The sequence below is a fragment of the Nuphar pumila genome, chromosome 10 (genome assembly GCF_984573655.1).
Source record: "Nuphar pumila chromosome 10, dmNupPumi1.hap1.1, whole genome shotgun sequence".
NCBI classification, from domain to species: Eukaryota; Viridiplantae; Streptophyta; class Magnoliopsida; order Nymphaeales; family Nymphaeaceae; genus Nuphar; species Nuphar pumila.
In genome coordinates, this window is record NC_143258.1 from 3,005,663 (window position 1) to 3,019,700 (window position 14,038).

Consider the following 14,038-nt stretch of genomic DNA (forward strand, 5'->3'; position numbering starts at 1 on the left):
AAATTTTCGGAAAATCGGACATCGAGGACTATCTTTTCATATTTAAGCATATATAAAATGATTTTTTATTAAGTATAATCAAACATTATTGAATAAATTAACTACTAAAATGTTAAAACTGTCATGTGTTTGGGTCGTGTCATTGTGTGTCACATTTTTGTTCCCCTGAACACAAATGGCACGTCCATGCGACATAGCTTTTGAGTGTGGATCAAATGCTCTTTACCACGCAGCCAGCATTAGGACTAGGGAACAAGAGGAGCTGCCATGGCTCAGCTTGTGTTTGGCTTGTAAAGAATTTACTTGAACTCGTGAAATAGGCTCAGCAAGTCAGACATGAGCAATGAGTATTTAGTTCGGATCAACTTGGCTCATGTAATCTCATTAACTAGAACTATATACATTTTTCATATGTTTTATGTCACAGTGTAGATGGTTGAAGTGTTTGGCTTGCAAGCAACAAGTTTAAAGTTCAGATCCTGCTACTCATAACTTTGAAATATTGTAGGTAGATCAGCAGCTACCCCCTAAACGGCTCCTTTTTCAAGCAAACATAGAATAACAGGAACATTTAAATAAGTTTGATTCTTTATGGGGTGATAAAAGCCTACTTTCCGAAGATCTCTCCTCTCTTTCGGGATCTAACATCAATTACAATGATTCAATAGGTGGTAGGTGGCTCATTGGGATAGATGGATGGGCAATACCCCTCCCCCTTTGTTAACCTAAGTGAGAAAGAAAAGATATATCTTGTATTTGTTCTGTAAATGAGTCATTTTAAGTTAGTCCCAGTAGGTTTACAGTCCGACTTATTATTTTCATTTAAAAAAAGTATATATATATATATATATATATTGTTAAAGAGCCAGCTCGAGCTCAGCTTATTTAACTTGGGCTTGCCATGAGCTTGAACTTGGCTTAGTTCTCTCTCTCTCTCTCTCTCTCTCTCTCTCTCTATATATATATATATATATATATATATATATATATATAAAGAGCCATCTCGAGCTCAGCTTATTTAACTTGGGCTTGCCATGAGCTTGAACTTGGCTTAGCTCGTGATATGAATGACTCGAGCTTGAACACCCTCCATTCGGCTCATTCGACCTCCATTCGGCTCATTCGACTCAGTTTATCAGCCTTACTGGTACTATAATTGAAGAATTCTGTCATCCAAAAATTCATGAAGTTGAGGTTAAAGATTTCGCACACCACAGAACACTGTTGTTTGATCTCTCTGAAGACGTGTGAACCAAGAATCTAAGATTGCTTGTGAGCAGCAAACTATAACTCGTAAAACAAAGAGTTCCCATAAAAAAGAGCATAGAAGCACAATAATTCACTGTAAATACAATACAAATTTAATGTGATCCCTTCCCTTACATGGAACTACTTTCCAGCCTGCCTTGAAAAAAAGCTAGAGAGGGTATTCTCTAAAACTGATAGAGACAGCTGCCATCATCACTCCTGGCCGTTGGATCAAAGTTCGATGCATTTGGGTCAGTGCAACCTTCTGGTACAGGAAGATTTACTTGCTGAGCTGCTTTGCCTGCACCAAACAACAACCATAATGAGCAACTTCTTTCACTGATAAAGACTCCATCAAGGGCTACTAGAAATAAGAGTGCTAACCATAGAAAACTCCTCTCTTTATGGCATCTTCATTGGCATCACCAAGAGCTGCCTCACTTAAGTACTTGTCTGCCAACTGCACTCTCTTCACATTCTCCTGCTCCTGCACCAGCATGTTGCCATACTCCAGAAGCTTCTCCAATGTCATGGCTGGCTGCTCGAATGTTGGTGGCCCCTCTTTCGAGTTCACGAGCTTCTTCCCAATGTTCTCGACTCCAATGCCTGCGATCCACTTCCTCACTTCATCATCGTATACACGTGCTCTGAGGGCACCGAAGAAGTCTGCAAGTAACACATGAACATGACCACACTGAAATAATTTACATATCAATTTAGATTTCATACTATTGAAGAGTTCTAGTATTGTTGTCAGTATGATTCAATTTCAATGGCTGGCATGATGCTGCATTTATCACAAAGGCATTGACAGAGAACATGGAAGTTAGTACCAAGTGACTTACCAATAGACTGGCCAGGGAAAGCGTCGACGAGTGTGACGATGTCCTCCTGGGGAATCTTGTCTGCTCTGAAGATTCCTTGGCAGACACCGATCCTGTCTTCCCTGGTTGGTGCCCAGTAGAATTTCTCCATACGACCATCACGGATCAGTGGTGCATAGAGAGTTGAGAAGTCGTTTCCTGTGACGATGATCGGAACACGAGGATTCTCTTCCTTGTTGTACATACCGGGAAGCTGAACATTTTTGGGGTTATCAGCAATGTTCATGAGAGTGGCATTAACCATTTGGTTGTTGACTGTGTACTGTGTGGTGCCACCAAGCCTTCCTGCTCCTGCATCAAGATCATTGATGAAGAGGCAGCACATCTTCCCCTTCCTTATGATATCAGATGCCTCACGGTAACGTTGCCTAATGAGTTTTGCTGGTTCACCTGCATCTCCGCTTTCCAATTCTCCGGCACTCATCATGATGGGGCTGCAATGGATTCAGTTGGCAAAGCATGAGCATCAACTTAAACATAGTGAAACAGGGGATGCATAATTCAGGGCATGGGCATAAGCTTGAACATAGTGAAACAGGGGATGCACAGTTGCAGCACACCAAAAGAAAATCAGAAAGAAAATTGGGGGAAATCACTTTTATTAAGTCATGTCCTACTTAATACAGATTTAGAAGCATTGAAAGTATATCATTAGAGTGAACATAAAGAAATACAGGGAGAGAAAGTACAGACCATCAATAGAAAACAATGCAAAAGCAGCATGCTAAGTAGAACAGGTGCTCAACATCAATCAAAGTGAAACCAGATTAATATCGATTGACATAAAGGGAAACATATGAAGAGTCACCTGATTCCCATTTTGGCAAAGACAAGCTCGCACTGGAATGATTTTCCCTGACCCTTGCCTCCCCAAATACCAAGAATGAGAGGGATCTAACATGATCCAAATGAATAAAACCATTAGTCCAGCAATGAATTTGTTACTTCTTTCAGTATGAAGCTGGAAAAGAATTTCTAGAACAATACCTTGATTTCTGGCAAGGACATGAAGTTCTTGCTTAAGTGAACAATAAGCTTGTCCATGAAAGCTGGTGCAATGTAATATCCATCCATTGTGTTATCAAAGTTGTACCTGAATTATATTCCATGAAATGGATCAAATCAATTCCTTGAAATATTTTTTCAAAACATAAACAGATCTTAAGCCTAAGAGGTCGTCAATGATGCAGAATTTGGCTGTAAAACTTAGGACTTCATGAACTTTGCCAATTTTTACTATCAACCGAACATAGTTAGATGTCTTGAAAAGGTTGGTTTTGATTCTTACTGGCGAAGTCCGGTACTGATGTATTCGTAGGAACTCATGACAGCATGATGAGTCCCGGTGCCCATTGGTGCCTGGAACAAAGTATCTACCAGTCCCTTTCCTCTTGTAATATCTTGTTGGTCATCTGAAATATCAGTTACAAGCCCCTTCCATCTATCCTTCTTGCTCTGTTTGGTTTCATCTTCATCCTCTACTGCTGCTACCACCTTAAAACCGGCTGCGAGTGGACGCACACTGATCAATCCAGAGCTGGCCTTTTTCAAGCTGCTACCCAAGAATGAAGAGCTTGAGACAGATGGTACAGACCCTGAACCAGGTCTGTTCAGCTGCATCATACAACACTATTTCAGTACCAGAAAACCCCACCCTCCACTAAAACAACAGACTCCATGTATCCTACTTCAAGGAGGGAGAACTTTATATATAATTAACTTATTATAATAACTCGTGGACTAATTCAAGAAAAATGATAAATCAGCATATTGTATGGTTTTCAAACCTTTGATTTGCACTTAACCATAAGCAAATAAAAACAATTAAAAACAGCAAAGAGACTAATTGTTCCTCTTTACTTCCAAACATGAATTAAACAAGACAAGCATTTCATGCCTATTAAATTTCTTGATTGTTAATATAACTAGTCTAGGATATATCCCTTTCATATGGCATGTGTGTCAAATAGATTATGTATTATTTAGTTATAATTTACATGTGCTCTGTCTCATGTCTGAACGTTTGAACTAGATTTGAACTTGGTTCATGATAGTTCATTATGAGGTTGTTTTCACTCAAATTTTAATGAAGATGAATTGACTAAACTCTATGCAACCAACAAGTAATTCACGTATTTATCTATTGGAACTGTCAATCATGACTGCATCAAGTTTTAATCTCCAACAAAACAAGGTTTGTGACCTGGACAAGAAGCAAATGTTTCAAACTTTAAGAACCTTATGGCAAATTCTGCTAATTCATGATACTTGATGTATCATCTTAGCTCTTAAAGAGTCATGATCTGATAGATAAATTGTCAACAAGCTGCCATCCATATGGGGAAGTGTGTTTTTTCAGTACATATCGGTTATATATCGAAAATTCACAGAACATCTCATGCTTGGCGCCATGTATATTTGAGATGCAAGTCACATGGTTGCACTAATAAAAGGATGTTGTATATTGATGAAAATCACACACACACACACACACACACACACACACACACACCATGATCATATATAAAGCACAAGAGTCCACAATTGATAGAAAGTCTTAAAAGTTAATGGGTTTTGGCTTTTATACTTGAAGATCACCAATCAAAATGATCATATAAAGCACAAGATCATATTTCTTTTAGTGAACAACAGTAAACTAGCTAGATTAACAACTTCCAAACAAAGCACTCAACCATGTATACATCTCCAAAAACTAGAAGAAGGCAGACAGTTAAGAGTGCAGTACCACATTAACCGCGCCAGTGAAGGCGGTAGCCATCTGGATATGCTTAAACCAGCAATCAGAAAAGCTCTTTGAGTCCCAACCGTGAGGAAATGCAGCGTAGCAACAGTCTGTGCCCAGCACGAATGCTATATTGGGTGCTTTAGTGTAGAGCTTGTGCTTGCTATTGGTGAGAATCGTGTGGTTGGCTAATGATTTCCTTGGCATCCACACGATGAAGATTGGTTATTGACAGGTGGCACCCCTGAAGCCAATGGTTTACTACAGAATGGGGATAACTTGCAGACAAGAGAGAGACTTCCAAGATGGGCATTGGAGAAATAAGAGTGCCCAAGAATATTGAGTTATTGTTGGCCACTTAAATATAGGGTAGAAAGTTGGCAAAAAAACAAAGGAAAATTTCAAAATAGGCACCTAAAGTTTGGGCATTAATCAAGAAGGCACCTAACTTTTGGAAAATTTTAAAAATGCACCTAAAAAACATCGTGGTTAATTAAAAAGGCTCAAGAGTTTACAATCATTCATAGTGACAAACATTAAAAACCACAAAAAAAAACTCGGGAGAATATGACAATTTTCATAATTCTCGCATTTTTTCGGCAACATCTCATCAATAAAAAAATATAAAAAAATTTATAAGAAAATATTAATAAAAAATATTTAAAAATAAAAATTCACTGTTTTTTCACAATAAATAGCCGTTTAAAAAGTAAATATCGCGTTTAAATCGTGGTATTTATGTTTTTTTCATAAATCTCGTGATATTTTGAAAATCTTGTGAGAAATTTCTGTTTTAAACTTTTAGGCAACTTTTTGTGATATTATCGCGAGATTTTTCATAAATCTTGTGATATTTGTCACTATGCTACCATCAAGTTTGTTGTCAAATGTGATGTAGAATTCCCAATTTATCCTCAACATCATATTTTCATAAAATGCACATAAAATATAGAGGAGTCTTTAAAGGGTTAACTAGCAAATTAACTCTCTTAACTCATCTTGGGTGGTTAAATGTATGGAAGTGTAATTTTTTTTATTAACGGTGCAAAAATTTAGGTGCCTTTTTTAAATTTGTCAAAACATAAGTGTTTTTTTTTTATTAATGCTCAACATGTGGTGTTGCTTCTGGTGAAGACTAATCGTTGAGAGCCTGTATCCTGATATTGATTCTTGTCTTTACCCACTTGTGAGATGTAATTAATAACAAAAAAAATATACAATGTCTAGTGCTTTGTTTTTATTCATTAATATAAACTATTAGACCTATACTTTAATTGCGGATATATAGTATATAATATATAAAATATATATTTTAAGTGTAAATGTGTAATATATAAAAATATATGTACATTCTATGTGTAAATAACATGATTAATTGTTTTTACACGATGTAGATGTAAGTAAATTTTCTGCCTAAAAAATAATAATTTCAAGCTTTTATCTCAAAAGAATAATTAAAGAGGACATCATAAGCTTTCTATGGCACCAAAAAGCACCTCAAATAGACACTTGAGACAAAAGTTATGACCAAACCAGTATTTGCTCTCAAATTGGATCTGATTCAGATCCGTGTTTTGTTTGGATCTAAACCCATTTTCCAGGACGACAATCTAGATTGTTGTTCCAGAATTAATTTGGACTCAAATTTGGATCCAGACCCGATTTCTCATTTGTTATTCTCATGATAGATCCAGACCCAAAAGACTCATTTGTCATTTTGGCCTCAATTGTCGGCCCTGTGAAGTAGATCCTGATCCGAATGTCAGAACTACACTCTAGATTGTCATCCCATTTAAAGGATCCAGATCCACCCCTATTAGCCCCCATAAGAGCCTGGCTAAGCCCAAAACCCTAAACGGTCCGGGCAGGCCCATTATCCACCTCTATTAACAAGTTATTGGCATTCATAAAATGGACCCAAACTATCCTCTCCTTTGCTATATACATCCTTAAATTAATTAAATTCCTCGTCATTCAGTATCACCAAAAAATGGTGATACCGAGTATGATGCAGTCTCGACTGCTGACAGCAAAAAGTATACAACCGGATCAGGTGCAATCACATGGCACAAAATTTTGTTGAACCTGTCCCTTAACCTCGGTTGATATTTGGAGCCAATTTCCCATAATATGTTTGCTGACTTTGACCTTGTGACCCGATCGAGATTCCTAACTAGGGCTGGTAAACTATCCAAACAAGCCTTGTTCGGGCTCGGTTCGTTTATGGACAAGCCTTGTTCGGGCTCGGCTGTCCTAGCTCCTAAAAGCCGAATGACCATAAGTTCGTATCCGCCCGAGCTAGGCAAGCCAAACCCGATTTTAGTAAAAAAAATAGTCTTAACCTAAAAGTTAATGAGCTACTAGTTTCTTTCTCGGTCAGGGTTTTGAGGTGTCTACACATGCATGCAGCCCTCTTTTCGTTTCAATTCTGTCGAGATAGAGTTTGATTGCTCCAACTAAGTAGAACTAATAACCAGTGTTGTGAGAGGCGTACGCCTCAGTACCTGAAGCGTATGCCTCAGAGGCGAAGCGCACGCTCAAGGTACTGAGGCATTGCAGTGATGCGCCTAAGGTAAATATAAAAAAAAAAAATCTGATTATTTGCAAATGGGGTTTCAGCTTTCCAAATCTGATCATTAAACAAAGGTCGTGCAGTCGAATACGTATTATCGGGGTTCAGCTTTCCAAGGCTCGTTTACCACGGATACTTGAGAGTCTCATGTTGTGAGAGGCGTACGCCTCAGAGGCGAAGTGCAGGCTCAACGCCTCGATTCGCTTCATCGCATTTAACAACCTTGCTAATAACAATCGAACGTATGACATTATAACCTATATAACTGGTTGATTTGCCTAATGTTTTTGACAGATATGAGATATAGAAACTTGATGTAAACTGACTATGCGAGCCTAGACGAGCCAAGTTGAGCCGTGATGAACACCTTCCTGACCTACAAACAAAAAAGCGTTGCCATGCATATGCAGGCAATGTCAGCATTAGCTTGAATTTTCAACGCCGTTTAATGACAGTATAGTCAATGAAAAAAAAACCACCTCAAGTACATTGTTATTGGTCACTTCACAATTAAAACAAACATGCCATAAGTACTTAAACAAGCATTCCACAACTCTCTCTCTCGTAAGTAAAAATATCAAAGGAGTTGATTCTGATTATTTTTAGTATTCAGGGAAGGTGTAGAGTTTTATATCAGGATAAAGCTGGGTTGGGGTGCGTGATCCATTCTAGGGATAGCAGTGGACAGGGGGGACACAGGGTCCCACCCCGCTTTGCCCTGTTTGAATGGATGGAGGACATGAAACGGGGGATAGAGGCGGGATGAAGGTTAAAATCAACACTTATGTGGAGATGGAGGTGGTGATGGACTTATGTTTTCTCTGTCTCACCCCGCTTCTGCCCTGTCCCCGATCCCTGTTAGTAAAATAACTAAAATGCCTTTCGGAATGACAGTAGATAGAAGAGAAACGGAGTTCTACCCCGTCTCGCTCCGTTTGAACCAAGGATAGAGGACATGAAACAGGGATGAAGGTGGGGATGAAAGTTAAAATCAAAATTGGTGCAGGGATGAAAGATAAGATAGAGGTCAGAATTTTGAGAGGGAGCTGGGCTGAAGACCTTGTCCCCCGCCCCCACCCCAGTCCACTATCATCCCTAATCCCAACTTTTATTTATAAATACATCTCCTTAATCCTCCTTCACATCACCGGGGAATGATAGCTTACTTGAGAGTCAAAAAAGCACATATATATATAGGGATGGCAGTGGACCGGGGGAAAGCGGGGCCCACCCCACCTCGGCCCGTTTGGACCGGGGATGAAGGGTATGAAATGGGGATGGAGGCCGGGACGAAGGTTAAAATCCATCCCCGTCCAGGGGTGGAGGCGGGGATGGACGTGCACTTTTCCCCGCCCCGCCCCATCCCTGCCACGATCCCCACCCTAACCACTTTTCCTCACAATATCCCCGCCCTGCCCCGCTTCATCCCCGCCTCATCCCCAACCTGACCACTTTTCCTCACAATATCCCCGCCCTGCCCCGCCTCATCCCCGTTTGAACCGGGGATGGAGGACATGAAACGGGGATGAAGGCAGGGGTGGAGGATAAAATCCATCCCGGCCAGGGATGGAGGCGGGGGTGGAGACCTTGTCCCCCCTCCCCGCCCCGCCCCACTGCCATCCCTATATATATATATATATATATATATATATATATATATATATATAAAGAGAGAGAGAGAGTATATATATATATATAAAGAGAGAGAGAGAGCTTTAAACCATGACTGCCTTCATGGGAACGCATGCTACCACCCTTGTGCTGCTGCTGCTCCTCCTTATCCCCACCCATGCCTTTTCCGACGACTGCCCCACCTCTGCTTCCTCCAGTGACCCCAATTTCCTCTCCTCTGGGGTTGAGTTGTTGGCCCGTAGGCCACTCACAGAGGCCCAGCACGTGCCAACTCGTGCTGCGTTCTGGCCAGCACAAGGCGTTGGGTACCCAACGACTCCATCTTCCTGGGCGATGGCTGCGCTGCTTCCTGACCACCACCGGGCAACTGCAGATAACTGGGCGCAGGGGACGCTGGTTCGCCAACCCCGGCCATGGAGCTCAGGGAAGGTACACGCTGGTGCTCCGGACGGACGGCGTATTCGGAGGGTCCATTTGGAGAACTCCCCTCCAAGTGCTAGCTTGCCGTATCCCAGTTTCAGTCGGTAGTCAGGTGTCCGTCAAGTGTGCTGCTGCGTCCCAGCAGCACAATGCGTCTTGCCGTATCCAATAATCAATAGCTTTGTTGCTTCTAAGCATGTTGGTGATCTCGTGTCGTGTCTAGTGTCGTTAGTTATGGTGTCTGGGTTTCCATTGCTTACAGTCCCGTGTCAATCGTGGTCTGTTGTTCCCCGTGTCAGTCGTGGTTGATGATTACATGTATTCATGCTTTGATGATGTTACTCATGGTTGTTAATGCATAATTATGCTTATTAATTAGTTATTCATTGCTGCTAATGCATGATTACAGCCTGCTCGTGTACAGTGCAGTAAAAAATTAATTCTCCATTTTTGGTGCGTTGGATTTTTTTTTTTAATTATGCACGAGCCAGCTGCTCATGGCTTTAGCTCTATCAAATTTGGTGCACTTACACTACATGAGCTGCTCATATATGACTCTAAATCATGAACCTAAGATATGGGCAGCTCATTTGGTGTAAGTGTACCAAGTACAAATTATGGTTATACTCGTATCTAGCTACGGATGGCAGTGGATCGGGGGAAAACGGGCCCGCCCCGCCTCTTCATGTTTTGACAGGGGATGGAGGACATGAAATAGGGATGGAGGTTAAAATCAAAACCCGTGCTGGAATGGAGGCTTTCCCCTCCCTGCCTCGCCTCAATCTCCGCCTTGCCCCACTTCATCTTCCGATCATTCTTTAGAGACGGGCCCTACCCCACCTCGCCCCATTTGGACCAGAGATGAAGGACATCAAATGAGAATGGAGGTTAAAATCAAAACCCATGCAGGGATGGAGGCAAGGATGAATGGTAGGATTTTGAGACGGGCGGGGGTGGAGACCTTGTGCCCTGCCCCCACCCTGGTCCACTGCCATCCCTACCTCTATCACATTATGGACCTACTCATTTAGGCTTGTTTTCAAAGTTTTAAAGTTCAAAGTTGCCCAGGCTTTGCTTTTAAGATCATTTTTTTACTATTTAAGCCCTTTGCTTTTTTCAATTGTGATCAATATAAAAACTAAACAATTTTATCAAGACTGAACTTTTTTCTCCAAAAAATCATTTAAAAAAAACTCATGTAAAAATTTAAGTCTGGCTGAACACACCTATATTTTGAGCCAAACAACAACCAAAAAAATACACTGCAACACTTGTTTCACAACAAAATCAGCCATGTTACCATCATATAATGCTAATATTTGCCTTTTATTGGAAACCCCAGATAATAATGATGATGATGATTGACTGATGGTAAGAACATACTACTACAGGCTAGCAACCTTGCATTTGACTCTTTTTGTTTTTATATATTCATTTTCCACTAGTTTCCATATTTCAATTTGGCATTTTAACAGCATGATAAACAAAAGAAACAAGAATACAGAACAGAAGGAGGATGCACAAAGCATAACAGCACGAGACTCTTGGCAATCAAATTAACACCGACATTCGGTAACCAAAGACCATAGGAACCACGACTCAGGGAGTTTGGCGTAGTGGTGGATGGGGCCTAGACCGTTTGACGGGCAGTCTAGGTTCAAATTTCATGGGTGTCACCCTTACGGAAGCCGAAGCTTGGCGACTCTCTAGGTCGAGGGGTAAGCCCTCAGAGTTTGACGCTGACAAGACAGCGACCGTAAGTATGGCAGACTGAGCCAGCACGGCTAGGTCTTTACCCTTGGAGCAGTTTCTACGAGTAAAAAAAGACCATAGGAACCACGACTGGACACAGGACTCTTATGCATCAAACATCAAAGCAATCAATAGGACTCTGCGATAAAAAAAAAACCAATAGGACTCTGCATTGATCACAGTACTGAAGCTGAAAATGCAAAACCCACGTCGTAAGATAGGATTTTACGACTCTTTTTCAAAATATATCATCTTCCTTAGTACCAATCAGGGGCGTAGCTAGGATTCATGTGAGGGGGGGGGGGGGGGGCAAACATGGGTGTAGGGGAAAAAAATTGTGATAGTTGGGGGTTCGGGGGCAGCGCCCCCATTTTTTTTTTAGATAAAATAAAAAATGGCTACAATTATTAATAAAAATCTATTTCATATGGACAAATCAAACTATCTATCGTCATCACAACGAGACCCTCCAATCCACAAAACGAATAGTCACAATTAAATAGAAATAGAGGCATCAATTCCCAATCAATCAGCATTTTAGATCAAACTCTCGATTACAGCAGAAAAACATATTATTCTTCAAAAAAAAAGAAGCAAAATCAAAGAAGACCAATATCATAAATCCCATAAGAAACGCAGAGTCGAGACCAAAACTTCTAAATAGGTGAAAAAAATCCAACACCGACAAGAAATAAATATACGAAACACACAACCGACTCAATAACTCGCGTACCCAATAAGGAACCTAGACAGAATCAAGAGAAAACAACTCGAAAAAATGAAAACTCAATCAAGAATTCCACAAAAATCGAATCACAAAGGCATTGAAATAAGAAAGCGAGAAAAATGAAAGGGGAACAATCGGTAGAAGCATTACCCGCCAACGAGGGGAATCATAAATCGGTATCAACGAAATCCGAGGCTTCGGAGAACGAAGAGATCTTCAGATTGGCAACAAGATTTTGGGGCACTCGATCAATGGGAATCACATTGTGGCACTCAGGCATTGATGGTCATACTGCATAAGAGCAAAAAATGATTGAAAAAACAATTGCATAAAAAGAAAATAACCATGTAGAGGAATATAATCAACGTAACTCAGTGTAAAAAGATACAGGTAAGTTGTACCTTGTAAGACACTAAGACTAGGTAAAAAATATGCAAAGCATGTAGCCATCATTGAAGGCAGACTCAAATGCCATCTCATCATTTAGGTTATATGATACCATCAAGCTTCTAATGGCAGCCATGAAAACACCAGCTCAAGCTTAAAAAAGTTCAAATGTGACTGATAACAATTCCTCGCCTCAAAATATTAACAACAATCAAGTTGTTGGGTATGCATATTATATAAGTTAGCATGTTGCATCTCAAGTATTCATTGGAACATTTACAAAACCTGATGGTGAAGTATTGGAAAGTTTACATGACACTATTACAAAGTTTACGGTTACTAAGATTCTTTAACATAACCACCACCACCACTATCGCTAACATCATTTCTCAAATTAGGTGGATACGCAAACAAAACAACATATCACAAAATATAGCATTTTGGCAACGTAGCTGAGCAAAAGCACAAGAACTCTCAGAAAGTTGGAAGCAATTGGGAAAATAAGCAAAACAAAAACAACTTTGCTAGCTAAATCAATTATCGTAACCAATGTCATCGTCAATAACAAGTGACAATCATCAAGAAGCATAAGCGAATAAAACATGCACATATATTGGTAGCAGGGCAGGGCCTGTGGGTGGGTGATGCCATGATGGCATCGATGAGAGAGAGAGAGAGAGAGAGAGAGAGAGAGAGAGAGAGAGAGAGAGAGTACCTGGGGGTTGAGGTTCCACCGGGGTCGAGCAGGGCCTCCGACGAAGGGGGCTCAGGTCCTTCATTACACAGAGGAGCTATGCATTTCTTAAAAAGAACCCCCCATTTAAATCCCTATCGGGTTTTGGGTCCAGGCCCGACTTCCGAGGCAGGACTGGGCTACAACCCAGTCCTGCCCCCCCAGCTCTGCCCCTGGTACCAATGAAATGTAGAGGCCATCTAAACATGACAAATTAAAGTGTGCCACAATGAGAACTGCCATTTGCTCAGCCGAATTCCTTTGGCCTAACGAGCAGATTCCACACATCCATTCATGGGACCTGCCTCCCCAGTGGATGGACAATTAGCATGGATCGAGTACCTTGCGATGTAATTGGTCCAATCACTAGATATTGTTGTAAAAATAAGTTTCAAAATAACAAAATAAAATTATGTTGTTTTGAAATACTGGTTTGAGCTTTAATGTGATTAAAAAATATATTTGAAAGTTTCCATGTGTTTTGTCTATTTTGTTTAATAGAGCCATCAAGGGTCATAGTTCTCCAAAAGATATCAGCCCAAGCCCTTAAGTAAGAAAATTAGGGAGCAAATGTGGGAAAATGGTGGTTAAGGTAAGAAAATGATTGAGGTAGGAGATCAGCTAGTATGACAAATTGAGAAAATGAGAGGAAAAAGAGTAGGAATGACTAGGAAAAGAGTGTTAGAGATAGAGATCAAGATCACGTGGATCACATGAGAGCTCAAGTTCACCGGGCCTACATGTCTCCTATGGTTCCTCACATGGTTTGTGAGCGACTTGCTAATCTAAAATCCTCCAATCAAGAAATCTCTCATCAATCAGAAAAGCTACACAAGAAAGGAAGCTTCCAAGAAGAAGAGTGTTAAGAGACCTAATTTAGAATGCAGAGTTTCAACTTCATAATGTTATCCAAATTCTCTCTAATGTAAAGCAGGACTCT

The 14,038-nt window shown here is 40.5% G+C and overlaps 1 protein-coding gene across 1 annotated transcript; it reads right to left on the bottom strand.

Moving 5' to 3' along the window:
- Positions 1 to 1,287: 1,287 nt before the first annotated feature.
- On the bottom strand, positions 1,288 to 5,208 carry LOC149823261 (ribulose bisphosphate carboxylase/oxygenase activase, chloroplastic-like). The gene is made up of 7 exons (XM_090018742.1): positions 4,879 to 5,208; positions 3,421 to 3,746; positions 3,120 to 3,225; positions 2,941 to 3,026; positions 2,094 to 2,566; positions 1,633 to 1,914; positions 1,288 to 1,549 (listed from the first exon to the last, which is right to left on the bottom strand). The coding sequence occupies exons 1-7, from the start codon at positions 5,080 to 5,082 to the stop codon at positions 1,434 to 1,436; spliced, it is 1,593 nt and encodes a 530-aa protein (XP_089874868.1). The 5' UTR covers positions 5,083 to 5,208; the 3' UTR covers positions 1,288 to 1,433.
- Between the last annotated feature and the right edge of the window lie 8,830 nt (positions 5,209 to 14,038).

Bases quoted from the DNA above. Each gene is read 5' to 3' on its own strand.
- LOC149823261 (XM_090018742.1), bottom strand. From the start codon at position 5,082: ATGCCAAGGAAATCATTAGCCAACCACACGATTCTCACCAATAGCAAG. The intron at 3,027-3,119 runs GTATTGTTCTAG...GGATCATGTTAG, and splicing joins TGTCCTTGCCAGAAATCAAG to ATCCCTCTCATTCTTGGTAT. The intron at 1,915-2,093 runs GTAAGTCACTTG...TGTTACTTGCAG, and splicing joins TTTCCCTGGCCAGTCTATTG to ACTTCTTCGGTGCCCTCAGA.